The sequence below is a fragment of the Triticum urartu genome, chromosome 5A (genome assembly GCF_056163025.1).
Source record: "Triticum urartu cultivar PI428250 chromosome 5A, HENAU_Tu73, whole genome shotgun sequence".
Taxonomy (NCBI): domain Eukaryota; kingdom Viridiplantae; phylum Streptophyta; class Magnoliopsida; order Poales; family Poaceae; genus Triticum; species Triticum urartu.
Window position 1 is genome coordinate 28,165,786 of NC_141877.1, and position 27,306 is coordinate 28,193,091.

General features: G+C 40.7%; 1 protein-coding gene across 1 annotated transcript; it reads left to right on the top strand.

Moving 5' to 3' along the window:
- Window positions 1–23,791: 23,791 nt before the first annotated feature.
- LOC125555492 (subtilisin-like protease SBT5.3) lies at window positions 23,792–26,453 on the top strand. The gene is made up of 4 exons (XM_087522520.1): window positions 23,792–23,875; window positions 23,968–24,175; window positions 24,302–24,593; window positions 24,909–26,453. The coding sequence occupies exons 1-4, from the start codon at window positions 23,792–23,794 to the stop codon at window positions 26,326–26,328; spliced, it is 2,004 nt and encodes a 667-aa protein (XP_087378646.1). The 3' UTR covers window positions 26,329–26,453.
- The last annotated feature ends 853 nt before the right edge of the window (window positions 26,454–27,306 follow it).

Genomic DNA, 27,306 nt, shown 5'->3' on the forward strand with positions numbered 1-27,306 from the left:
GCTTCATCAACATAGTCATCATCGCTTTCGTCTGGGTCCGAGTCTGTGTCGTCGATGATGATGTAGTCTTCCGGGCTAATCTCCTTGGGTTCTTTGTCTTCATCTACTGGTGTAGGGTCTCCCATAAATATCCTGATCTTCTTGATCAGATCGTCATTCTTCTCCACCAATACTTCAATTTCCTCTTCATAATCTTCACGTCTAGCCTTGAGTTCTTCCTCCAGTTCCTTGATTCTTGTCTTAGCCTTCTTCAGATCTATCATGTCGGCGCACATCTGGTTCTCCTGTCGTCAAATGTGCTGGTTTAACTCCTGGATAAAAGCTGCAATTGATCTATCCTTTCTGGTGCTGATCATCTCCCAGTGCTCATCTCGGCGCCCACAAATCTGGTAGATAGTATCCTTGAGATCATTGCGGTAGACTTCTCCAATGCGTCCCATGGTGATGTGAGCTGCCATGCTCTTTCCTAGACTCCAAGTTGGTGCATCAAAAGAAAACTCTATGGGCTCAGTGACTGGCATGAACGTCCTTCCTGGAACTTGAACTTGAATCATCCAGCGCTCTTCTTCAGGTAAAGTGGCGTTGTAGGTTCCTGTGAAGCTGGGTACTCCTATGTTTAGGTATCTAGTGACTTCCTTCAAGTGACGTCCAAAGGGTGTATCTTCATCCGGTTGTGTGAACTTGTTCCTTGCATCCGCCATCCTAAAAGAGTAGAAAAGATGAGAGGTCAGAAAGGAAGAGAGGGAATAGTGATCTAGGTCTTTAGCTTAGTGGTTGTGTCCTACAGTTAGTGTGTGCTCTAATACCATCTTTGTAGCGACCAGACCTCAAACAGTCTGATCTCTGTGCTCCGGTGTCATCCCTGGATCAGTAATGCTGACACCACACAGTACTCGGAGGATTTATAATAGAGTAGCAATCACACACTTATTGCATCGAGTGTCTGCATAGAGAACTTATTACAATAAATATGGCTTAAGTCCATCTAATAACGATAACAGCGGAAGGCTTGGAAGATAAGTGAGTCCATCAACTCCAACGGCATCACTGAGTATAGAACCACGACCTAAAAACTCCTTAATCATCATCTGAAAAGTCTGCAACATTAACGTTGCAGCCCGAAACGGGTCAGCACATGGAATATGCTGGCAAGGTAACACATAAAGAATAATGGAATGAAACAGCTATACTATGTGCATATTTGGCTGGTGGAAAGCTCTATGGTTACAGTTTTTGCGTAAAGTCAATTTTTCCCTACTTCAAAGGAATAAATTTATTTAACTATCAGGGTAGTTGTTAAACATTGAGAATGGTTGACAGCATTCTCAATCCCAATTAAGCATCATCATTAATCAAAATCCAACAAAATTAATTTAGAGTAACATGTTGAGATTCACATGATAATCCAGGTACTAGATACTCAAGATTGTCCATAACCGGGGACACGACTAACCATGATTAGTTTATTTCACTCTGCAGAGGTTTGCGCACTTTTCCCCACAAGACTCGATCGCCTCCGTTTGGTTTCTCGCACTACATGGTGTTTGAGAAGACGGATGACCGAGACATAGTCTTTCAGAAGCGCTAGCACCTTACGATCGGGTAGACCGTACCACCTACATCCCCTACATCTGCTAGTCTACCACTGTAAGAGTTCGCACGACTTAGTCAACTATGCTAGAGCCCATAATAGCTTGTGGCTCCACACGGAAGTTTCTAGTATGAATAGTCTCATGATCCCTTTGAGCCTGGGTGGCGGTCCAAAAGAAAACAGGCAAGTCCTAGAATACCCAGGTGCCTCAATCCACCCAGATGTGTGTTTAAGTTGCCACCTTAGATAAACCATTAATTAACAAATTCACATCTGTCATGGATATCACTCACCCAATCCACGTCTACTAGCATAGCATGGCATAATAAGCAAACGTAGAAGTAACTCCCAAAGGTTTGATAATAAACAGGTAATAGGTACTACCTCAACTACTTCCCATCCCACAATTTAATTAGATCCTAATCATGCAATGTGTGAGGATTGATCTAATGCAATAAAACTGGGTAGTAGGAAAGATATGATCAAAGTGTTACTTGCCTTGCTGATGATCCGCGAAACCTAGAGGTTCAAAGTAACAGGCAGCGCACTCCGGATATTCTATCGCAAACAAACAAACAAGCATGCAATAAGTACTCATCTAATGCACATGTAAAAGTCAAATAAGAGATCTAACCAGAAGGTTCAACTTAAGAACTCCGGTTTGCAAAAAGAATCAAATCGAACGAAGCAACGAAAGTCAAACGGCGAAAGAAAACAACTTCGTTCTACTAATCTGGATCTAAGGCAATTTTTACAGTAGCAAAAACTTGTTTAAGTTGGTTAAACGGATAGAGGGTTTCGAGACGAAACTCCAGGCGCTTGAATCGCCTGATTCCGATAAACGAGCGAAAAGTTATACTAAAATGAAAATCGGATCAGGAGTCGCGATCCGAAAAATCGCGGATTTAATCCGAGAAAAAGAAAAACGACGAGCGTTCATTAGAATGAATGGACGGACGAAAGCTATTTAAATAAATCGGAAAAACTGATCTATTTTAAAAAAAACGAAACTAAAAAACCGACGGAAAAACCGGACGGTTTTTTGAAAAAAAAAGGCACGGAAATCGAGGCGACCTCGGGCGGCGTGTCGGTGGCGGCGTCGGCGGCGGGCGGCGCAGCGGCGGCGTCGGCGGCGGGCGTCGGCGGCGGGCGGCGCGGCGGCGGCGGCGGGGCGGCGGCGGCGGCGGCGGGGCGGCGGCGGCGGGGCGGCGGCGGCGAGGCGGCGCGCTGGGGGCGGCTCAGCTAGGGTTTGGCTGGGGCTGGGCCTCCCCCCCGCTTATATAGCCTAGTCGGGCCGGAGTCCGGGTCGGACACGGCCCGTTAGGTCGGTTCGTTTTTTTATAAATAATTACGCGCGGAAGAAAAATAAAAAGAAATACTAAACGGACTCCAAAAATCCCGAAATAAATTTTCCCGGGCTTCTAAAATCAAGCCGCACAAGATGAACATTTATTTGGGGCCTAAATGCAATTTTGAAAAACGCACATTTTTCCTAAATTCAAATAAAATAACGGAAAACTCCGAAATAAAATCTTATTTGATTTTATTATTAAATCCTCAATATTTCTTTATTTTGGGAAATTCATTTTATTCCCTCTCTCATATTTTTGGAATAGAAATAATTGACGATAAAATAACAAAATCAAATGATCCTATTCTCAAAATTTGAGAAAACTCAAATATGAAAATAACGAAATCCCCAACTCTCTCCGTGGATCCTTGAGTTGCGTAGAATTTCTAGGATCAACCAAAATGCAAAATAAAGTATGATATGCATTTATGATCTAATGTATAACATTCCAAATTGAAAATTTGGGATGTTACACATACACTAGTGCAGAACCGGGCAATAGCACCGGTTCGTAAGGCCCTTTAGTGCCGGTTCCATAACCAGCACTAAAGTGTGGTCACTAAAGCCCCCCCCCTTTAGTACCGGTTCAGCACGAACCGATGCTAAAGGGAAACCACGTGGCACGAGCCAGCTCCGGGGGCCGGGAGCCCTTTAGTACCGGTTGGTAACACCAACCGGTACTAAATGTTTGTGGGTTTTTGTTTTATTTTGTATTTTTCAATTAAATTTGTGTTATCAATTTAATTTAGGATTGTTTTACGTTATAATGAGTTGTAGTCGTCATCATCATCATCATCATCGCATATTAATAAATAAATAAACTCTAGCTAGCTAAAAATCATCGTAGTCGTCTAATTACCACTATTTAATCATCATAGTCATTACCGCTAGCTATCTAATCATCACCAACACTGGCTAGCTTAAAGAGGAAACATTCACTTTGTAACAGAAGCAAAGATATCATCGAGTTCAACATAATCATCACCAACATCGAAGTTCAGGACACGGACATGAGACACTAATTAAGAGCATGAACTAGTGCTGCTCCCTCTCAGGTAGAATAGCATAGAACATGTATAGCTCTCTAAACAATTAAGTAAATGACCGAAAAACAACAAATGATGTTAGAACATGTTGGAAATTGATGACGTCGCTTTGAATGCTGCATACTAAACACAAAAGAAGTCCGGAGTTCAAATAAGTTTAAAAAACATTGAAGTGGCCACGTAACAGATGAGTTCTCGTCCGAAACCCTGATACTCTGAAAGAGTTTGTCCAGTTTGTACACGAAGTGCGTCCAGTTTTTGCCGTGACCCTCTCTACTCTTTCGCGCATGCTATGCGGGTGATATGATGATACCATGCCAAGTTTCAACATTTTCAGGATTCATTTTGTAGTGATTTTCAATTTCACGGTCATTTAGCTCTCTAAACAATTAGGTAAATGACCGAAAAACAAAAAATGATGTCAGAACATGTTGGAAATTGATGACGTCACTTTGAATGCTGCATACTGAACACAAAAGAAGTCCGGAGTTCAAATAAGTTATTAAAAATAAAAAAAGAGGTGCAATGCTGGTTAATTTGCTTCAAGCCATTCGGAATAGTGTAGACTGCACTGCACATAGCTCAGTGCAATCTATGCTATTCCGCAAGGCTTGAAGCTAATCAACATGTAGGTGAGCATTGCAACTCTTCGTAATTGTCTGTGCACTCACGGCTTATAAACCGCTCATACTGCCTCTCTCTTGGCGAGGTGGGACTAAAAATCATCTTACAAAGAAACTCTAGTACCGGTTCATGGCATGAACCGGTACTAAAGGTCTTCGTGGGGGCTCCAGACTGACCATAGCCTGACACAGCCTCATTAGTACCGGTTCGTGGCATGAACCGGTACTAAAGGTTACCCACGAACCGGTACTAATGATGCCCGCCCGCCTAGCCGTTGGAACCGGCACTAATGGTCACGTTAGTGCCGGCTCAAATTCAAACCGGCACTAATGTGCTTCACATTTGACCCTTTTTCTACTAGTGATAAGGGTTCATTTTAAGCATGCCAGTCAAACACATACACAAAAAGATAGGTCTAATCATTTCAGCAAAGCGCTCAAAATCCTCATCATCCTTTTTCTTGGATGGTTTAGGAGGAAAAGGCATGGGTTTCTGAACCCATGGTTCTATTTCTTTACCGTGCTTCCTAGCAACGAAGCCTCTCTTATCATAACGTTGATTCTTTGATTGTGGGTTATCAAGATCAACAGCAGGTTGAATCTCTACATCATTATCATTGCTAGGTTGAGCATCAACATGAACATCATCATTAACATTATCACTAGGTTCATGTTCATTACCAGATTGTGTCTCAGCATCAGAAATAGAAATATCATTGGGATTCTCAGGTGTGTCAACAATAGGTTCACTAGAAGCATGCAAAGTCCTATCATTTTTCTTTTTCTTCTTCTTAGAAGAACTAGGTGCATCAATATTAGTTCTCTGAGAATCTTTCTCAATTCTATTAGGGTGGCCCTTAGGATACAAAGGTTCCTAAGTCATTTTACCCCCTCTAGTCATAACTCTAATAGCATTATCATTTTCTTATTATTTAATTCATTGAGCAAATCATTCTGAGCCTTAAGTACTTGTTCTACTTGAGTGGTAACCATAGAAGCATGTTTACTAATGAGTTTAAGTTCACCTTTAACTCTAAACATATAATCACTCAAGTGTTCAATAATATAAGCATTGCATTTCAATTGTCTACCAACATAAGCATTGAAGTCTTCTTGCCTAACCATAAAGTCATCAAACTCATCTAAGCATTGGCTAGCAAACTTAGTAGATGGGATTTCACATTTATCAAATCTATGGAGAGAATTTACCTTTACTACCTACGTCGGGTTATCAAGACCATGTATTTCTTCAATAGGTGGTAAATTCTTAACATCTTCAGCTTTAATACCTTTTTTCATAGATTTTTTTGCCTCTTGCATATCTTCAGGACTGAGAAATAGAATACCTCTTTTCTTCGGAGTTGGCTTAGGAGTTGGTTCAGGAAGTGTCCAATCATTTTCATTACTCAACATATTATTCAATAGCAATTCAGCTTGATCAACAGTTCTTTCCCTGAAAACACAACCAGCACAACTATCCAGGTGGTCTCTAGAAGCATCGGTTAGTCCATTATAAAAGATATCAAGTATATCATTTTTCTTGAGAGGATGATCAGGCAAAGCATTAAGTAATTGGAGAAGCCTTCCCCAAGCTTGTGGGAGACTCTTTTCTTCAATTTGCACAAAATTATATATTTCCCTTAAGGCAGCTTGTTTCTTATGAGCGGGGAAATATTTAGCAGAGAAGTAATAAATCATATCATGGGGACTACGCACACAACCAGGATTAAGAGAATTAAACCATGTTCTAGCATCACCCATTAATGAGAACGGAAATAACTTAAGGATAAAGTAATAAAGAGTTTTCTCATCATTAGTGAACAGGGTGGCTATATCATTTAATTTAGTAAGATGTGCCACAACAGTTTCAGATTCATAGCCATAAAAAGGATCAGATTCAACCAAAGTAATTAACTCAGGATCGACAGAGAAATCATAATCCTTATCGGAAATAGAAGTAGCAAAAAGCAGGGTCATATTTCATTCTAGCATTCAAAGATTTTTCTTTCAGCTTAACTAATAATTTCTTAAGATCAGATCTATCATTGCAAGCTAAGAAGTCTCTAGCAGTTTCTTCATCAATAACATAACCCTCAGGCACAATAGGCAATTCATATCTAGGGGGAGAATCTTCATCATCACTTTCATCAATATTATCAGTTTCAATGATTTCATTCTCTCTAACCATAGCAAGTTGTTCATCAAGAAATTCACCTAATCACACGGTATTATCAAGCATAGAAGTAGTTTCATATAAGTATCAAGCAAAGGAGAAGTGGCATCATCAATAACATGTGACATATCAGAATGAATAGCAGGAGTAGGTTTCGCAAGTTTACTCAAAACAAAAGGTGAATCAAGTGCAGAGCTAGATGACAGTTCCTTACCTCCCCTCGTAGTTGAGGGAAAAATCTTGGTTCTTTGATCTTTCAAGTTCTTCATAGTGACCAGTAGATATAAATCCCAAGTGACTCAAACAATAGAGCTATGCTCCCCGGCAACGGCGCCAAAAAAATAATCTTGATAACCCACAAGTATAGGGGATCGCAACAGTTTTCGACGGTAGAGTATTTAACCCAAATTTATTGATTCGACACAAGGGGAACCAAAGAATATTCTCAAGTATTAGCAGTTGAGTTGTAAATTCAACCACACCTGGAAACTTAATATCTGCAGCAAAGTATTAGCACTTGCCGTGGATTCTTCTTCCAGTATTTTTAATATATTCCAAAAATAATCTTCGTTGATTTTCAAGTCATTCCAAGAACTTTTATTTCTGCACAAAAATAACACCATGGCAATTTTGCTGAAAACAGCGTCAGTCCGGGTTAGTTCCATTCAAATCACGCAAGTTAGAATCCAAAACAAGGGCAAAAGTGTTTGGAAAAGTAGATACGTTGGAGACATATCAATGACCACATAAGGTTTTATTCATGTAAACAGAATAACAATTATTCTTTGACTTAAATGAATAACCGTATTGCAATAAATATGATCCCATCATATTATGCTCAACGCAAACACCAAATAACATCTAGTTTAGGTTCAACACTAATCTCGAAGGTAAAGGGAGTGTGCGATGGTGATCTTATTAAACTTGGAATTACTTCCAACACACATCGTCGCCTTGCCCTCAACTAGTCCCTGTTCATTTTATAACTCCTGCTTCAAGTTACTAATCATAGCAACTAAACCAGTATCAAATACCCAAGGGGCTACTATGAATACTAGTAAAGTACACATCAATAACATGTATATCATATATACTTTTGTTCACTTTTCCATCCTTATTATCCGCCAAGTATTTGGGGCAGTTCCGCTCCCAGTGACCATTTCCTTTGCAGTAGAATCACTCGGTTTCAGGCTTGGGTCTAGCTTTAGGCTTCTTCATGGGAATGGCAACTTTCTTGTCATTCTTCTTGAAGTTCCCTTTCTTTCCCTTGCCCTTTTACTTGAAACTAGTGGTCTTGTCAACCATCAACACTTCATGCTTTTCTTGATTTCTACCTTCGCCGATTTCAGCATCGCGAAGAGCTCGGGGAATCGTTTTCGTCATCCCTTGCATATTATAGTTCATCACGAAGTTCCAATAACTTGGTGATAGTGACTAGAGCACTCTGTCAATCACTATCTTATCTGGAAGATTAAATCCCACTTGATTCAAGCGATTGCAGTACTCAGACATTCTGAGCACATGCTCACTGCTTGAGCTATTCTCCTCCATCTTGTAGGCAAAAATACTTGTGAGAGGTCCCATACCTCTCGACTCGGGCATGAGTCTGAAATACCAATTTCAACTCTTGGAACATCTCATATGCTCCATGGCCTTTCAAAACATTTTTGAAGTCCCGGTTCTAAGCCGTAAAGCATGGTGCACTAAACTATCAAGTAGTCATCATACCGAGCTTGTCAAACGTTTATAACGTCTACATTTGCTCCTCCAATAGTTCTGTCACCTAGCGGTGCATCAAGGACATAATTCTCTGTGCAGCAATGAGGATAATCCGACCTAGTCCGCATCATTTATACCATCAACTTTCAACTTAGTTTTCTCTAGGAAAATATCATAAATAAAATGGGGAAGCTATATGCGAGCAATTGATCTATAGCATAGATATGCAAATACTATCAGGAATAAGTTCATGATAAATTTAAGTTCAATTAATCATATTACTTAAGAACTCCCACTTAGATAGACATCCCTCTAGTCATCTAAATGATCACGTGACCCATATCAACTAAACCATGTCCGATCATCACGTGAGATGGAGTAGCTTTCAATGGTGAACATCACTATGTTGATCATATCTACTATATGATTCACGTTTGACCTTTCGATCTCAGTGTTCCGAGGCCATATCTGCATATGCTAGGCTCGTCAAGTTTAACCCGAGTATTCTGCATGTGCAAAACTGGCTTGCACCCATTGTATGTGAACGTAGAGCTTATCACACCCGATCATCATGTGGTGTCTCAACACGAAGAACTGTCGCAACGGTGCATACTCAGGAGAACACTTATACCTTGAAATTTTAGTAAGGGATCATCTCATAATGCTACCGTCGTACTAAGAAATATAAGATGCATAAAAGATAAACATCACATGCAATCAAAATATGTGACATGGTATGGCCATCATCATCTTGTGCCTTTGATCTCCATCTCCAAAGTACCGTCATGATCTCCATCGTCACCGGCATGACACCATGATCTCCATCATCTTGATCTTTTATCAACGTGTCGTCACATGGTCGTCTCGCCAACTATTGCTTTTGTAACTGCTATCGCATAGCGATAAAGTAAATCAATTATATGGCGCTTTCATCTTATGCAATAAAGAGACAACCATAAGGCTCCTGCCAGTTGCCGACAACTTCAACAAAACATGATCATCTCATACAACAATTTATATCACATCATGTCTTGACCATATCACATCACAAAATGCCCTGCAAAAACAAGTTAGACGTCTTCTACTTTGTTGTTGCAAGTTTGGCATGGCTGCTACGAGCTTCTAGTAAGAACCGTTCTTATCTACGCATCAAAACCACAATGATTTTTCGTCAAGTGTGCTATTTTAACCTTCAACAAGGACCGGGCATAGTCAAACTCGATTCAACTAAAGTTAGAGAAACAGACACCCGCCAGCCACCTGTGTGCAAAGCACGTCAGTAGAACCAGTCTCATGAACGCGGTCATGTAATGTCGGTAGAACCAGTCTCATGAACCAGTATCATGACCGGCATTACATGATCGTGTTCATGAACTAGTCTCATGAACGTGGTCATGAACGCGATAAAGGGCCAACTGTTGGGGAACGCAGTATTTCAAAAAATTTACCTACGGTCACGCAAGATCTATCTAGGAGATGCATAGAAACGAGAGGGAAGAGTGTGTCTACGTACCCTCGTAGACCAAAAGCGGAAGCGTTTAGTAATGCGGTTGATGTAGTCGAACATCTTCGCGATCCAACCGATCAAGTACCGAACTCACGGCACCTCCGCAATCTACACACGTTCAGCTCGGTGAAGTCCCTCGAACTCTTGATCCAGTTTAGGTCGAGGGAGAGTTCCGTCAGCACAACGGCGTGGTGACGGTGATGATGAAGTTACCAGCGCAGGGCTTCGCCTAAGCACTACGACGATATGACCGAGGTGTGAAACTATGGAGGGGGGCACCGCACACGGCTAAAAGATCAACTTGCGTGTCTATGGGGTGCCCCCTCCCACGTATATAAAGGGGGAGGGGGAGGAGGCTGGCCAAGGGTGGCGCACCCAAGGGGGGAGTCCTACTCCAAGTAGGACTCGCCCCCCTCCTACTTCCACAAGGAGAAGGGGGGAAGGAGTAGGAGAAGAGAAGGAAAGGGGGGCCGGCCCCCTAGCCCTAGTCCAATTCAGTTTGGGCTAGGGGCGCGCACCAATCCTTGGCCTGCCTCCTCTCTTCCACCATTAGGCCCATGAGGCCCAATAACTTCCCCCCGGGGGGGTCCAGTAAACCTCCGAAACTCATCTGAAACGACTCGAACCATACCAGTGTCCGAATGTAACCTTCCAATACATGGATCTTTATGTCTCGACCATTTCGAGACTCCTCGTCACGTCCATGATCTCATCTGGGACTCCGAACAACCTTCGCTCATCAAATCACATAAACTCATAATACAAATCGTCATCGAACGTTAAGCGTGTGGACCCTACGGGTTCGAGAACTATGTAGACATGACCGAGACACATCTCCGGTCAATAACCTATAGCGGAAACATGGATGCTCATATTGGTTCCTAAATATTCTATAATGATCTTTATCGGTCAAACTGCATAACAACATATGTTGTTCCCTTTGTCATCGGTATGTTACTTGCCCGAGATTCGATCGTCGGTATCATCATACCTAGTTCAATCTTGTTACCGGCAAGTCTCTTTACTCGTTCCGTAATGCATCATCCCGCAACTAACTCATTAGTCACTTTGCTTGCAAGGCTTATAGTGATGAGCATTACCGAGAGGGCCCGGAGATACCTCTCCGATACTCGGAGTGACAAATCCTAATCTCGATCTATGCCAACTCAACAAACACCATCGAAGACACTTGTAGAGTATCTTTATAATCACCCAGTTACATTGTGACATTTGGTAGCACACAAGGTGTTCCTCCGGTATTCGGGAGTTGCATAATCTCATAGTCAGAGGAACATGTATAAGTCATGATGAAAGTAGTAGCAATAAAACTAAACGATCATTATGATAAGCTAACGGATGGGTCTTGTCCATCACATCATTCTATAATGATGTCATCCCATTCATCAAATGACAACACATGTCTATGGTCAGGAAACATAACCATCTTTGATTAACGAGCTAGTCAAGTAGAGGCATACTAGGGACACTGTTTTGTCTATGTATTCACACATGTACTAAGTTTCCAGTTAATACAATTGTAGCATGAATAATAAACATTTATCATGATATAAGTAAATATAAATAACAACTTTATTATTGCCTCTAGGGCATATTTCCTTCAGTTCCCGAGGGGGAACGTGTCAGCTTTGTGTACGAAATGATATATGCTGCCTCCCCCCTTGATTTTTTACAGAGGCGACATAGAACTATATGAGTGCCATGTTAAAATTTGGAATTATTCCGGGTTCGTTTGGCCTCTTTTATACATTAATTGAGTTTCTGGGCATTTAATGTGCATAATTCAAATTTGAACTACAAGCACATGCTTCAGTGCACCAAAGTTGGTTGAAAAATCACATGTTGTCCTTGGATGAATTTCTAGGTCCCATGCAAAAAATGGGAATGAAATTTAAACATCTGGGCGTCATGGCTCGGTCGAAAAAATTGAGAAACTTAGTTTTTTAATTCCTATAAATCCAAAACACGCATGAAAATCTTGGAACTTGACATGGTGTCATGACATGGCACCAACATGATGTGGTAATTTTTTTGGCCGAATTGGGACAATCTTTGTTATAAGCTTCTTGCAAACCGGAGCTTCCCTAAAGAAGGCTCGTGGTTCCGAGAGGGAACGTGTTGATACGTCTCCAATGTATCTATAATTTATAAAGTATTCATGCCATGCTTACAACAATTTTATATGGTTTTGGTATGATTTGCATCGACCTAACCCGGACTGACATTGTTTTCAGCAGAACTACCGTGGTGTTATTTTTTGTGCAGAAATGAAAGTTCTCCAAATGAGCTAAAACTTTTTGATGATTTTTTTGAACAAAAAAGACCCCCGATGCTTCGTGGGAGGGCCAGAAGAGCCACGAGGAGGGCACAACCCACCATAGCGCGCCTGAGGGGCTCGGCTTGCCCCGGTGGGTTGTGCAAATTTGCACACAACTTTGCACTGAAATTGCATATTTTGGAATATGCAAAGAATAAGCATATAATAGTGCATATTATTTAGTACCTACATATATACTTACAAAAGAAAAATTACAAAGTTTTGTAAGAATGAATTAATTCGAGGTATTGATATTACCCTTAAAGAAGAAAGAAAATAAAATAGCAACTAAAAAAATCAAAATAGAAAAGTTTTTTAAGAAAGAATGAATTAGTGACAGGTATTTCACTTCAAGAACAAAGAAAAAACTTGCACACAACTTTGCATCGAAATTATACCTATTGTAATATGCAAAGAATAATCATATAATAGTGAAATTTTGACATATATTATATAGTATTTGTGTGTGTATATTTACAGTGGCCCAACATGCCAAAAAATACTCAAAAAAGAAAGATTTAAAACTAACTAATAAAGGAAAGGAAATTACAAAAGCAAAAAAGCATTAAAATAGAGAAATGGAAAAACAAAGGAAAAAGAGGATGGCTATGTCGCACTTGAATGGGTTTTGTCCTGTTAAAGAATCGACTGACCCAAATATGTGGTCTGTAAAAAAACTCAAAACAACTCTTAGACAAGCCCGGATCTTCTAAAGAAAACACTTAGACCAGCCCAGAAAAGAAGTACATGAATCTCAATGCACAAATCAACTGCCTAAATCGATTCACCAAAAATGAATTTCTAGACGACTCACACACATATAGGGTCTGACTATATAACACCATGATGTGAGTTAATATCTCACATCGAAGTTGTGACATCAGCAGAGGAGCACGACAAAAAAATTAAGTTACATAGTGCGCTACATAGGAATTGAACTCTGGACCTCATACCAAGGAACAAGAACTCCTACCACTCTGACAAGTAACTACTATTGATAATTAGGAAATGAGGATCATTTAAGAACATAGCATACCGTCCAGATTAGAAGACATGTTTAAAATTCTTTAGAAAACTTTTTTACATATTGTGATTTTTTCTGAAATGTTGAATATTTTCAAAAACATAAACAATTAAAAATTTCGAAATATATTTTTCAAATGTGAATAAACTTTATAATTCTGACTTTTTGAATAAAAAGAACAAAATTTGGTATTCCGAACAATTTCTTCTTGAACAAATTTTGTAAACATGGATAATTATAGAAAACTGAACAGTTTTAGAGTGTGGACATTTTTAAAAATTCCAAACATTTAAATAAACATGAATAATTTTTATTCTTTTTCATTTTAATTATATATTTTCAATATTTTTTGCACCATTTAGAAAATGTTGATATTTTAAAATGTTTATGCATTTCAAAACAATTTTTGTGATGTTTAAAAAATGTATCATACAAATGAAAAATCATAACAACCAAAGAAATGTCCATGAAATTTTTTTTAAAGAAACATCATGCATTTAAAAAAACATGACATTTTATAGAATTTCAAATATGCAATGTAAAAAACAACAGTTTTCATAATTTTCTAAAAAAGTTTCATACCATTTAGAAAAATCGATCAGTAGGAATTTGAAAATGTTTACCATGTATTCTGAAAAATGCTCGGGCCTGTATTTGAAAAATATTCATCGTGTATTTTTAAAATATCTTCAGTGTGTGTTAAAAACGGTTCCCTTGTATATAGAAAAATACACAATGTGTACTACAAAAGTGGACATGTATTTGCAAAAAAAATACAACTATATAGTCGTACTGGGTTGGGACTGAGTTGCTTGCCGAGAGTGGACATGCAACTATGTTGGGGCACGAGTTGCATGTTTTGCTTGGACATGCGACTGGGTTGGGTGGGCTTACATGTTGAGGTTGGACATGGAACTAGAGAGGGATCAGGGCAAGTTGCGTGTTGCAAAATAGAGCACAAACCTAGTTGCGAGTCAAAGGGTAGGCTTGTAATTGGGAGAACTATGAGTTGAGTTGCGAGTTGAGGATGAACTAATGACTAAGACAACTACAAAATATGAGACCAGTTGCGAGTCAATGGTCGACTTGCAACTGGGATAAAAAAGCTATAGTTTCCAATTGCGAGTTAAGGATGGACTTTCAACTAGGATGAAAGACACTACAAACTATGAGACCAGTAGCGAGTCAAGGGTCGACTTGCAACTGGATAGAAAAACTAAAACTATGGGACAAAAACACAAGCCTAGTTATGAGTCAATGGTGGGCTTACAACCGAGAGAAAACAAACTACATGCCTAGTTGCGAGTCGAGGGTGGACTTATAACTGAGACAAGTATATAAAACAATGATACGCTGCGTGTTGAGGGTAGACTTGCAACCGAGATGAAAAACAAAACGCATCACAGTTGCGAGTTGAGGATGAACTTGCAATTAGGACAACAAAAAAGTATTGTCGGGACTTGTAACAAACTACAGTTGCTATTTGAGGGTGGACCTGCAGCTGGGACAAAAAAAGGTCAGGGCCCAGTTGCAAGTCGAGGGTGGACTTGCAACTAAGACAACAACAAACTATGGTCGGGACTTGCAAAAAACTATGGTTGCGACTCGAGGGTGGACTTGCAACTGGGATAAAAAAAGGTTGGGGCCTAGTTGCAAGTCAAGGGTGGACTTGCAACTAGAATAAAAAAAGTCGCGTCCCACTTGCGAGTCGAGGGTGGACTTGCAACTAGAACAAAAAAATGTTGGGCCCCTGTTGGGAGTCGAGGGTGGACATGCAACTAAGACAAACAGAAAGGTTGGGCCGCAGTTACAAGTCACAGGTGGACTTGCAACTTGGACAAGTAAAGGTTGGGCCCAGTTGTGGGTCGACAGTAGACTTGCAATTGGGACAAAAAAAGTTTACCCTAGTTGTGAGTCGAGGTTGGACTATCAACTAAAAAAAAGGTCGGGCCTCAATTGTGAGTCGATGGACTTGCAACCGGGACAAAAAAAGATCGCTCCCCAGTTGCGAGTCAAGGGTGGACTAGCAAATTGGGGCCAAAATAGATTGGGCTTCCGTTGCGAGTCAAGTGTGAACTTACAACTGGGACGAAAATGTTGAGACCCCGTTTGCAAGTCGGGGGTGGGATTGCAACATGGGCAAAAAAAGTTCGAGCGCCAGTTACGAGTCAAGGATGGACTTACAACTTGAAAAGGTAAAAAGACAACCGCTCTGTCTAGTGATGGACAGTCAACTAACATTAATAAAAAAATCATGATTTTTAAAAATGGAAAGACAAATGGAAAATAAAAAAATAAAAAATAAAAGTCTGATATTCAAAAGTTTATGCATTTGAAACAAAATAAAAACAAAAAACATCACATGTGGCCACATCTCACGCCGAGGCAACCCACGAAGGTGTGAAAGAAAAAATGGCCTAAATGCTACGACTGCTCCCTAACGCGAGCAACAAGTACAAAATCAACACATAACGATAAAAAAATCAAAAGAATATGAATCTTGATGTCTAAATTGTGTGGTTAGAAAATTAGATGTGATATACTATTTCACATCTAGGCATGAAATAGCAAATCTGCAGGCTCGATCCGTTTGTAAGTTAAGATTTGCTATTTCACATCTAGATGTGAAATAGTTATCTCACATCTAACTTTCTAACCGTGTGATGTAGACATCAAGATTCTTATTCTTTAATTTTTTTAAAAACTTTTTATCATTGGGTGTTCTTCCTTTGAGTTGCCTCAACATGGGTTGCCTCAACGTGAGGACGCCATTTTTATCACTCGCATGAGGAGCCACAAGTGATTTTTTCTTTTTTTTATTTTTTCTTTTTCCTTCTTATTTCTTATTTTTATTTATTTTTTCACATGCATAAATTTTTAAGTTCATGATTTTTTTTATTTTTCTTTTCACATTCCAATTTTTTTCTTTTTATTTTTTAAAAATTCATGATTTTTTCCATTGTTGTTAGTTGACTGTCCACTGTCAAACATCCACCACCAAACAGAGAGGATGTCTTCTTTTTATCCCAGTTGTAAATCCACCCTCGACTCGTAATTGGGTCCCAAACTTTTTCTATCTCTGTTGCAATCCCACCCTCAACTCGCAATTGCACATTGACATTTCCGGTCCTAGTTGCAAGTTCACCCTCAACTCGCAACTTGTGCCTAATTTATTTCAGTCCCAACTGTAAGTTCACCCTCTACTCGCAACTGGGGAACAACCTTCTTTTTGTCCTAGTTGCAAGTCCATTGACTCACAATTGGGGCCCGACCTTTTTTTCCAGTTGATAATCCAACCTCGACTCACAACTAGGGTAAACTTTTTTGTCCCAGTTGCATGTCTACCATCGACCTGCAACTGGGTCTAACCTTTTTGTCCCAGTTGCAAGTTCACCCTTGACTCGTAACTGGGCCCCGATCTATTTTTGCCTCATTTGCAAGTCCAAACTCGACTCGCAGCTGGGGCCCAACACTTTTTTTGTCCTAGTTGGAAGTCCACCCTCGACTCGCAAGGGAAGCGTGACTTTTTTTCTTTCAGTTGCAAGTCCACCCTTGACTCACAACTAGGCCCCGACCTTTTTTGTCCTAGTTGCAAGTCTACCCACGGCTTGCAAGTGGGGTATGACTTTTTTTCTTCTAGTTGCAAGTCCATCCTTGACTCACAACTAGGTCCCGACCATTTTTTGTCCCAGTTGCAAGTCCATCCTCGACTCGCAAATGGGCCCATGGTTTGTTGTTGTCCCTCTTGCAAGTCCCCCCTCGACTGCAACTAGGATGTGTTTTTCTTTCGCCTCAGCTGCAAGTCCACACTCAACTTGCAACCCGTATCATTGTTTTATATATTTGTCTCAGTTATAAGTCCACCCTTGATTCGCAACTACGCATGTAGTTTATTTTATCCCAGTTGTAAGCTCACCCTTGACTCGTAACTTGGCCTGTGTTTTTGTCATTCATCCTAGTTGCAAGTCCATCCTTAACTTGCAACTGGAACCATAGTTTGTTTTATCCTAGTTGCAAGACTATCCTTGACTCGCAACTGGTCTTATAGTTTATAGCTGTCCCAGTTATAAGTCCATCCTCATCTTGCAAGTCGGCTCGTAGTTCTCTCAGTTAAAAGCCCACCCTTTGACTCGCAACTAAGCTTGTGCTTTGTTTTGCAACACACAACTTGCCTCGACCGCTATTTAGTTCCATGTCCAAAACCAACATGTAAACCCATCTGACATAGTTGCATGTCCAAGACAAACGACATGCAACTCATGGTCGACATAGTTGAATATCCACTCTCGGCATGCAACTCATTCCCAACCCAGTACCACTTTAAAGTTGTACTTGTTATTTGCAAATACATGTCCACTTTTGTATACACATTGTATATTTTTTCGTGTACGCGGGAACACTTTTTAGCACACATTGCGCATTTTTTAAAATACATGATGAATATTTTTTTCAAATACAGGCCCGGGCATTTTTAGAATACATGGTAAACATTTTTCAAATTCTCACTGATAATTTTTTCTAAACGGTATGAAACTTTTTAAAATTATTATTCAAACATTTTTTTACGTTACATAAAATAAGTTACATAAAATGTCGTAATTTTTTTTGAAATGTGTGATGTATCTTTCGAAGAATCTTCACGAACATTTCTTTCAATGTTATATTTTCTCATTGTATAATACATTTTTTAAACATCACAAACATTCTATTGAAATGTTTGAACATTTTTAAAATGTCAAAATTTTCAAAATGTTGCAAAAAGAAATTATCTAAAAAATATTATTAAAATAAAAATAGAATAAATTTATTCATATTTTTTCAAAAAATCTTTGGAATTTAGAAAAGTGCCCAGACCCTAAGAACTATTAGGGATTTTAAAATTGTCCATGTTTTCAAAATTTGTACAAGAAGAAATTGTCTAGAATAATAAATTTTGTTCTTATTTTTTAAAATTAGAATTATAAAGTTTATTTGCATTTGAAAAATATGTTTCAATTTTTTTATGTTTTCAAAAATATTCTACGTTCCGAAAAGTTCACGATTGTAAAAAAGATTTCAAAATTTTCAAACATGTCTTCTAATCTGGACACTGTGCTTTGTTCTTAATTAATCCCCGTTTCCTAGTTGTCAACAGTCGTTATGTTGTAGTGGTCGAAGCTGTCATACATAGATGCTACGCAGAGTCGGCGGCTACGAGTGGGAGATCAGACGATTCTGCCTGCATGGTAAAAAAGATTTTTGCGAGAGAAACTTTCAATTTATTCATCAATCATGATAGTACAGAGAACACAAGAGATAATAAAAATTACAACTAGGTCTATGGACCACCTAACGACGACTACAAGCACTGAAGCGAGGCGAAGGCGTGTCGCCGTCGTCCCCCCCCCCCCCCCAATTATTAGAGCCCGGGCAAACCTTGTTCTAGTAGACAGTCGGGAAGTCGTCGTGCTAACACCCCAAAGGACCAGCACACCAGAGGAGCAACCATCACCGATAAAGAGAGTTGTAGATCAGAAAGATCAAACTTGGAAACCACACAGATGAAGATGAACAAAAAATGGATCCAAATAGATCCACCGAAGACCAGCACCGACCGAATCCCATGAGATCCGATGGGGACACACCTCCACACATTCTTCGACAACACTATTCGCACCATCGGGATGGGGATAGGACCTGGGAGACATTATTGCTACCGAGGGACATCGCTGCCGCCACACAGCCCCAACCAAGACGTTCAACCTAACAAAAATGAGAAGGAGGTCCCTTCTACTGACGGGGGGCCGAGATCATCTACACCTCCACAGGCCAAAGGCCATTGAAGACGGGACGGATACACGGCAGCGCCGACGGGAAAAGGAAGGAGACTTTTCTTGGGAAGGAGAAAAGTAGTCAGGGGTTTGCAGATGTACCCGCATGGGATTAACAAGGACTATACCGGCAATGCCTCGTGCTTCCTTTGCTACGCACCGTGTAACTTACTACTTTTTTTTGTCACGCTCGTCAGGAAAAAACAAATAAGCTGCTTATGTCACAACTTAGATGTGAGATATTATGTTATATAGTCAAACCCTTCGAAGTTCTAAGCATGGGTTTATGGACGGAGTACACAAACCAATTTGCTTCGACAAAACCTCCACGTAACCCCTACCAATTTAGCTACTTTTCAGTCAGCTGAAATTTCACTCTTGGGTCAGTCAAATTTGTAACCATTGGATTTTTCTGTAAGATCCGCGCTGCGTTTTTTTCTGACATGTGTTGTCTGTTGTGTGGGCTTCTCTTGTTTTTTGACTGACCCCTTATTTGGGTCAATCAATTTCATTTCTGGGCCGGAGCCCATTAACTCTGCAATCCAGCCCTCCTCTCTCTCCCTTGATTTTTTTAATACTTTTATGTTTTTATGTGCTTTTGCTTTTGTTTTTCTGATTCTCTTTGTTAGTTGGTTTTATTTCTATTTTGTGGATATTTTTTGATTTATTTATGTTTTCTGTTTCTATGGGTTTTTCTTTTCCCCATTTTCTTTCCTGGTTATTTTTGTTTTTTGTGGGTTTTTGGCTAAGTGTAATTATATAAAAAAAATACTATATAATATGTGTCAAAATTTTATGATTATATGTACACTAAAAATGCGCAACTTCTGTGCTAATAGTTTGCAGAATAATACATTATTTGTTTTATTAATTTCAGTTCCTTTCTTCTTTAATGGGAAAGCAATGACACTAATTCATTGTTTCTTAGAAAACTTCATTATTTTAATTTTGTTCAAGTTTTTATTTCATTTTCTTTATTCTTCAAGGGTAATATCAATACCTCTAATTCATTCCTACTTAGGATTTTTTTTGTGAAATTTCATTGTTTGTGCTTATTTTTGCATATTATAAAAAAGCGCAATTTCTATTCAAACCGTGTGCAAATGTTATCATTATTGTTTTTCTTTACTTTTTTTTCTTCTTAAAAGGTTAATACGGATACCACTAGTTCATTATTTTGATCCGGAGAAGTAGAGAAACCATGGATCAAATACCAATGCCACTAATTCATTATTTCTTTAGATAATTTTGTTTTGCGACTAATTTCACTATTATGTGTTTATTCTTGCATATTATAGCAAATAGCAATTTATGTGCAGATTTTGTCATTCTTTTATAGAGTTGTTTATATGATTTTCTTTCTATTTAAGGGTATTTTTGCTTCACTTTTTATTTCTGTTTTCTGTTTCTATGGGTTTTTATTTTTCCCATTTCCTTTCCTTTATTGGTTATTATTGTTTTTTGTGGGTTTTTGACTGAGTCTAATTTTATACAAACAAATACTATATAATATGTGCCAAAATTTCATGATTATATGATTATTTTTGCATAATACGATAAAGTGTAATTTCTGTGCAAAGTTATGCGCAAGTTTTTTTTGTGTTTCTTCTTAAAGGAAATACATTATTTCAGTTACACTATAGAAATTATAGTAGGATTTCTTGCATATTTCTCCCACTCACTTCCCACCCTTTCCTCGCCAATTTCTCATGCCCTTTTTCACATGCCATATCGCACGTGGGCGTATGATTATTGTAAAGAAGCACAATTTTTATGTATATTTCGTGCAAATTTTGACATTGTTTGTTTCAGATCATTTTTCCATTTTTTTTGTTCTTAAATGGTAATACCAATGCCGACCATTCATTCTTCCTTAGGAAATTTAATTCTTTCTTTTATGGGTATTTTTGCTTCATTTTTTAATTTTTGCTTTCTGTTTCTATGCATTTCTCTTTTCCCTTTTTTCTTTCCTTTATTTGTTATTTTTTGTTTTTTGTGGGTTTTTCGCTGAGTGTAATTATATACAAACAAATACTATATAATATGTGTCAAAATTTCATGATTATATGATTATTTTTACATATTACGATAATGTGCAATTTCGGTGCAAAGTTGTGTGTAAGTTTTTTTAAGTCTTCTTCTTAAAGGGAGTACATTATTTTAGTTACACTATGCGTAAATTATAGGAGAATGCGAAAAATGCATTATTATATGCTTATTCTCTGCATATTTCAAAAAGTGCAATTTCAGTACAAATTGTGTGCAAGATTTGAAAGTTTTTTCTTTTGCATTTTATTTCTTCTTAAAGAGTTTCATTCTTTCTTAGTAAACTTCATTACTTTGATTTTGTTTTAGGTTTTTTTTCTGAAATGGTAATACCAATGCCACGAATTCATTCTTTCATAGAAAACTTCATTTTCTTATTGTTTTATTTGTATTTCATTTTTTATTTTGCTTTAGTTTTCACTAATATATATATATTTATTTATTTATTTATTTATTCTTGCATATTATAAAAATGCAATTTCTATGTAAGTTATCTGCAATTTTTTTCATCATTTGTTTAATTTATTTTCCATGTTCCTTCTTTCTGAATGGTAATACCAATGCCAATGATTTGTGCGAATTTAATTCCTTTCTCTTTAAAAATCTCCTTTAGTTTTGTATTAGTTTTAGTATTAATTATGCTCCATCCGCACAACCAAAAAGCTAATGATGAGTGTGTGTGGTGCTTGTGTGTGTATGCATGTGGGTGTGTCTGTATGTTTATGTGCGCATGGCGCCTATATGTACGTGCTCTTGCATCACAACCTAACATAGTTTCAGCCGCTAAAGTCCATAGTATTCATGCATGCTTTGAGATGAATATATGAGGCTACAAGGTGGTTAAGAAAAAAAGTGACCAGACGATTTTGTGACCGTCCGATTCTGCTTGGAGATTTGTGTTCTTTTCTTTTTTTCTATATCATTTTGATGGTGAGTTGGGCTATGTGGAATCGATTGACCCCTATTTGTGGAAATTTAATTCTGTCTTTTGTAGGTATTTTTGCTTCATTTTTTATTTCTATTTATGTTTCTATGTGTTTATTCTTTTTTTCTTTCATTTATTGTTTTTTTGTGGGTTTTTGGCTGAGTGTAATTATATACAAACAAATACTATATAACATTTTCCAAAATTTCATGATTATATGATTATTCTTGCATATTACGTAAAGTGCAATTTCGGTGCAAAGTTGTGCGCAAGTTTTTCTTTATTTTCTGACTTCTTAAAGGAAATACATTATTTCAGTTACACTATGTGTAAACTATAGTAGAATGAGAAACATGCACTATTATATGCTTATTCTTTGCATATTTCAAAAAGTGCAATGTAAGTGCAAATTGTTGTGTAAGTTTCGAAAGTTTTTTCTTTTTCATTTTCTTTTTCTTAAAGGGTTTCATTCTTTCTTAGAAAACTTCATTATTTTGATTTTTTTATGGGTAATATCAATTTATTCCTTCATAGGAAAATAATTTTTCACAAAAATTTACTATTATATGCTTTTCATGTTACAAAAGGGGCATTTTTGTGCAAATTGTATGCAATTTTTTCATCATCTTCTTCTTAAATGGTAATACCAATGCCACTAATCATTTCTTCTTGAAAAAAATTTATTGCGAAAATTCACTTATTATATGCTTATTCTTGCATATTATTAAAAAACATAATTTTAGCGTAAACTTTGTGCAATTTTTTGATCATTTATTTTTTATTTTGTTTATTCTTAAAGGGTACTAGCTATAGCACTAATTCATTCTTCCTTAGGAAACAAAATTATTATTTTTTTAAATATCTTTTGTATTTTTTTACGGGTAATACCAATGCGACTAATTCATTTTTCGTATACAACTTATCTTTTGCAAAAATTTCACTATTATATTCTTATTGTTGCATATTAAGAAAAGCCGCAATTTATGTGTAAATTATGCACAAATTTTGTCATTAAATTTTATTTTTTGTTCTTTCTTCTTAAAGGGCAGTCCCAATGTTCGTAATTCATTATATCTTAGAAAGTTTATTTTTATTTTAGGCTCGATTGAATAGGGACGTGCATGATTGTCGCTTGAATATTACACAGGAGAATTAGATTATGTTACGTACGTATAGTTGCCACCATAAGAATAAGATTAGTTAGTTTCCGTTAAAAAATGTTCTGATACGTACATCCGGACGCAGCAAGGAAGAAATACATGCATGCGTGAAGTGAAATGAGCAGTTGGATGATGAAGTGAGCAGGTAGTACTGGAACGGTCGAGTAGAGCAGATCGACTGAAAACGTTATTGGTCAGTCGACTGACCGGAAAACAAAAATCAGTCTACTGACACCTGGCCTGTCCCAACCCCTACACCGGCCGAAAGAACACCCTTGTTAGTAGGGGTCAGTCAGTTGGGTGTTGAAGCGTTCCTGCGGCTAAGCGATCCGCTCTTCTCTGCTGCTGTCGCCGTGGCCTCGCCGCAGTCAGACCCAGCCAAATATAGAGCCCTCTCTCCGTGATCCGCGAATGAAGCTCTATTTACACACCATCTGGCCGGCCGCCGGCGAGACCACGACTGAAGAAGACGACGAAGAAGATGGCGGGCCGGGCGCTGCTCATCCTCGCCGCCGTCCTCCTCCTCTGCGCCGCCGAGTGCCGCCTCGTCCACGCATGGAAGAGGGTATGTAAGCAAATCTGCAAACGACGAACGCCGTCGTTGCATGTTTCTTTCGCCTTCATTTCATCCTCTTGGCCTGATCCATACACGCGCAGTCGTACGTGGTATACCTGGGAGCGCACCCTTATGGGCGCGAGGCGACGGCGGAGGACCACGCGCGCGCCACCGAGTCGCACCATGAGCTCCTCGCCTCGGTCGTCGGGAGCAAGCAGGCGGCCAAGGACGCCATCTTCTACTCCTACAACAAGAACATCAATGGCTTCGCCGCGTATCTCGAGGAGGAGGTGGCCACCCAGATGGCAAGTAAGGCAGCCATTCCCATTCCTTCATTACTCAAGAACATCAATGGCTTCGCCGCCTATCTCTTTTACTACAGTTTCCCCTTGATTGATTGACTGATTGATTGGTTGGGTGATGGATGGAGAGCAGAGCATCCGGATGTGCTGACGGTGATGCCGAGCAAGATGATGAAGCTGCACACGACCAGGTCATGGGGCTTCATGGACATGGAGAGGGGCGGCCAGGTGCTCCCGGACTCCATCTGGAAGCACGGCAGGTTCGGCCAGGACGTCATCATCGCCAGCCTCGACAGCGGCGTGTGGCCGGAATCCAACAGCTTCAACGACGAGGGCATGGCCCCGGTGCCCAAGCGCTGGAAGGGCTCCTGCACCGACACCGCCAAGTACGGGGTGCCCTGCAACAAGAAGCTCATCGGCGCCAAGTACTTCAACAAGGACATGCTGCTGTCGCACCCGGCCGTGGTGGACCGCAACTGGACGCGCGACACCGAGGGCCACGGCACGCACACGCTCTCCACCGCCGCCGGCCGCTTCGTGCCGCGCGCCAGCCTCTTCGGCTACGCCAACGGCACCGCCAAGGGCGGCGCCCCGCGCGCCCGCGTCGCCGTCTACAAGGTCTGCTGGACCGGGGAGTGCGCCACCGCCGACGTCATCGCCGGCTTCGAGGCCGCCGTCCACGACGGCGCCGACGTCATCACCGTCTCCTTCGGCGTCGACGCGCCCCTCGCCGACGCCAGCTCCTACTTCCACGAGGCCGTCACCCTCGGCTCCCTCCACGCCACCATCCACGGCGTCGCCGTCGTCTGCTCCGGGGGCAACCAAGGGCCCTTCGAGGACACCGTCGTCAACTCCGCGCCATGGGTCACCACCGTCGCCGCCAGCACCGTCGACAGGGACTTTCCCGACCAGCTCACCCTCGGCAACAACGCCACCATGAGGGGGATAAGCCTTGAGGCATCCGACCTTCACTCCGACAAGCTCTTCCCGCTCATCAACGCAAGCAGCGCCGCGCTCCCCAACTGCACCGTCAACCTCGCCACAAACTGCGCCACGGGCTGCCTTGACCCGGCCAAGGTCAAGGGCAAGATCGTCGTGTGCGTCCGCGGCGGGGATGTCCCGCGGGTCATGATGGGGATGACCGTCCTCAACGCCGGCGGCGTCGGGATGATCCTTGCCAACGGCGAGATGGACGGCAACGACATCCAAGCCGACCCGCACGTGCTCCCGGCCACAATGATCACCTACACCGAGGCCGTCTCTCTCTACAACTACATGTCCTCCACCTCTGACCCGGCCGCCAACATCTCGCCTTCCAAGACGGAGCTCGGCGTCAAGAACTCGCCATCCATCGCCGCCTTCTCCGCTCACGGGCCAAGCGGCACGCTGCCCTACGTCCTCAAGCCGGACGTCGCCGCACCGGGGGTGGACATCCTCGCCGCCTTCACTGAGTACGTCAGCCCCACCGAGGTGGCCGCCGACAAGCGCCGCTCCGAGTACGCCATCATGTCCGGCACCTCCATGGCGTGCCCGCACGTCTCCGGTGTCATGGGCCTCCTCAAGGCGGCGCACCCCAACTGGAGCCCCGCTATGATGCGATCCGCGGTCATGACCACTGCGCGCACCCAGGACAACACCGGCGCGCCCATGCGCGAGATGGACGGCAAGGAGGCCACCCCTTTCGCCTACGGCTCCGGCAACGTGCACCCGAACCGCGCCGTTGACCCGGGCCTCGTCTACGACATCACCCCCAACGGCTACTTCACCTTCCTCTGCTCGCTCGGCTTCTCCACCAAGGACCTGAGCAGGCTCAGCTCCGGCAAGTTTACATGCCCGGCCAAGCCGCCGCCCATGGAGGACCTCAACTACCCATCCATTGCGGTGCCGGCGCTGCGCCGCAGGATGACGATCAAGCGGCGGCTCAAGAACGTGGGCCGACCCGGGACATACCGCGCATCGTGGCGCGCGCCTTTTGGGGTCAACATGACCGTTGACCCGACGGTGCTCGTATTCGAGAAGGCCGGCGAGGAGAAGGAGTTCAAGGTGAAGGTGGCGTCGGAAAAGGACAAACTCGGGAGGGGCTACGTCTTTGGGAAGCTCGTCTGGTCTGATGGGACCCACTATGTCAGGAGCCCCATCGTGGTAAATGCCCTCGATTGAGATTTTCTTTTTTGTGGTGTTGTGTAGCCCAAGGGAAGGAAGTGCCAAGAGTTTAGGAATTTTCTTTTTTAGTTTATTACTGAGAATGAGATGAGTTTAGGTTTTAGTAGCTCTCCTGGTTGCTAATAAACGCTGAATCTATTTTGGCTCTAGAGTGTAAATAAAGTGCAAAGTTTCCTTTCTTGTAAATTCCCCCTTGCTAGATATTGTGGTTGATGGAATTTTCTTTACGCGTTCTCCTCTAATTCGATTTCAACTGAAAATATTGTTCATAATCAAAACTTTAAATTGTCACTTCATTACAAACAATGCTCTATATTTACAGAAATACTAATTGGCGAACATTCCATGGGAGGGGAATATTTTGTATGTTGGTGCTTAAAATAGAGAATATATATGAAGGATATCAAGGCCAGAAGCCTACTGAACTAGCATGCCCTAAAAAGGTTAACAAACAAATTGTCATCAAACGCACTATTGAAATAGCATACCCTAAAAAGGTTAACAAACAAATTACCATCGAACACAAAGCGAAATGGAAAAAGAAGGGACCTATGTCTGCAGTATATGTTGGGATACAATACTCTTTGGACTATCTTTTCATGCCTCCCAAGTTTATGACGATGATCATTTGTTTTGAGAGCATTGACGGGGCTAGTGGTCATAACTGTTGGGAAATGCGGTATGCGGGAAGGTGTCTTTGCAACATTGTGACTGAGAATTCAGATATGTTAGGTCATAGGTGAGACGATGATGATGCCACAGCTGCGACTGCAGGTGCTTAGGGGGTGATTTGTCTATGTGTTGTACTTGGTAGGCTTTCCGATGTGACTTGTTTTTGCCGCAATCTTTGTTTATCGGTAGGTATGTTACGAGGTGTTTCACATGTTTTTCTCAAATGTAATCGGGCCTTGTAGGATTTTCCAACCAAGTTTTTCTTGTAACAGATCATTTCTCCCTTGGCTAGATTTTCTGAAT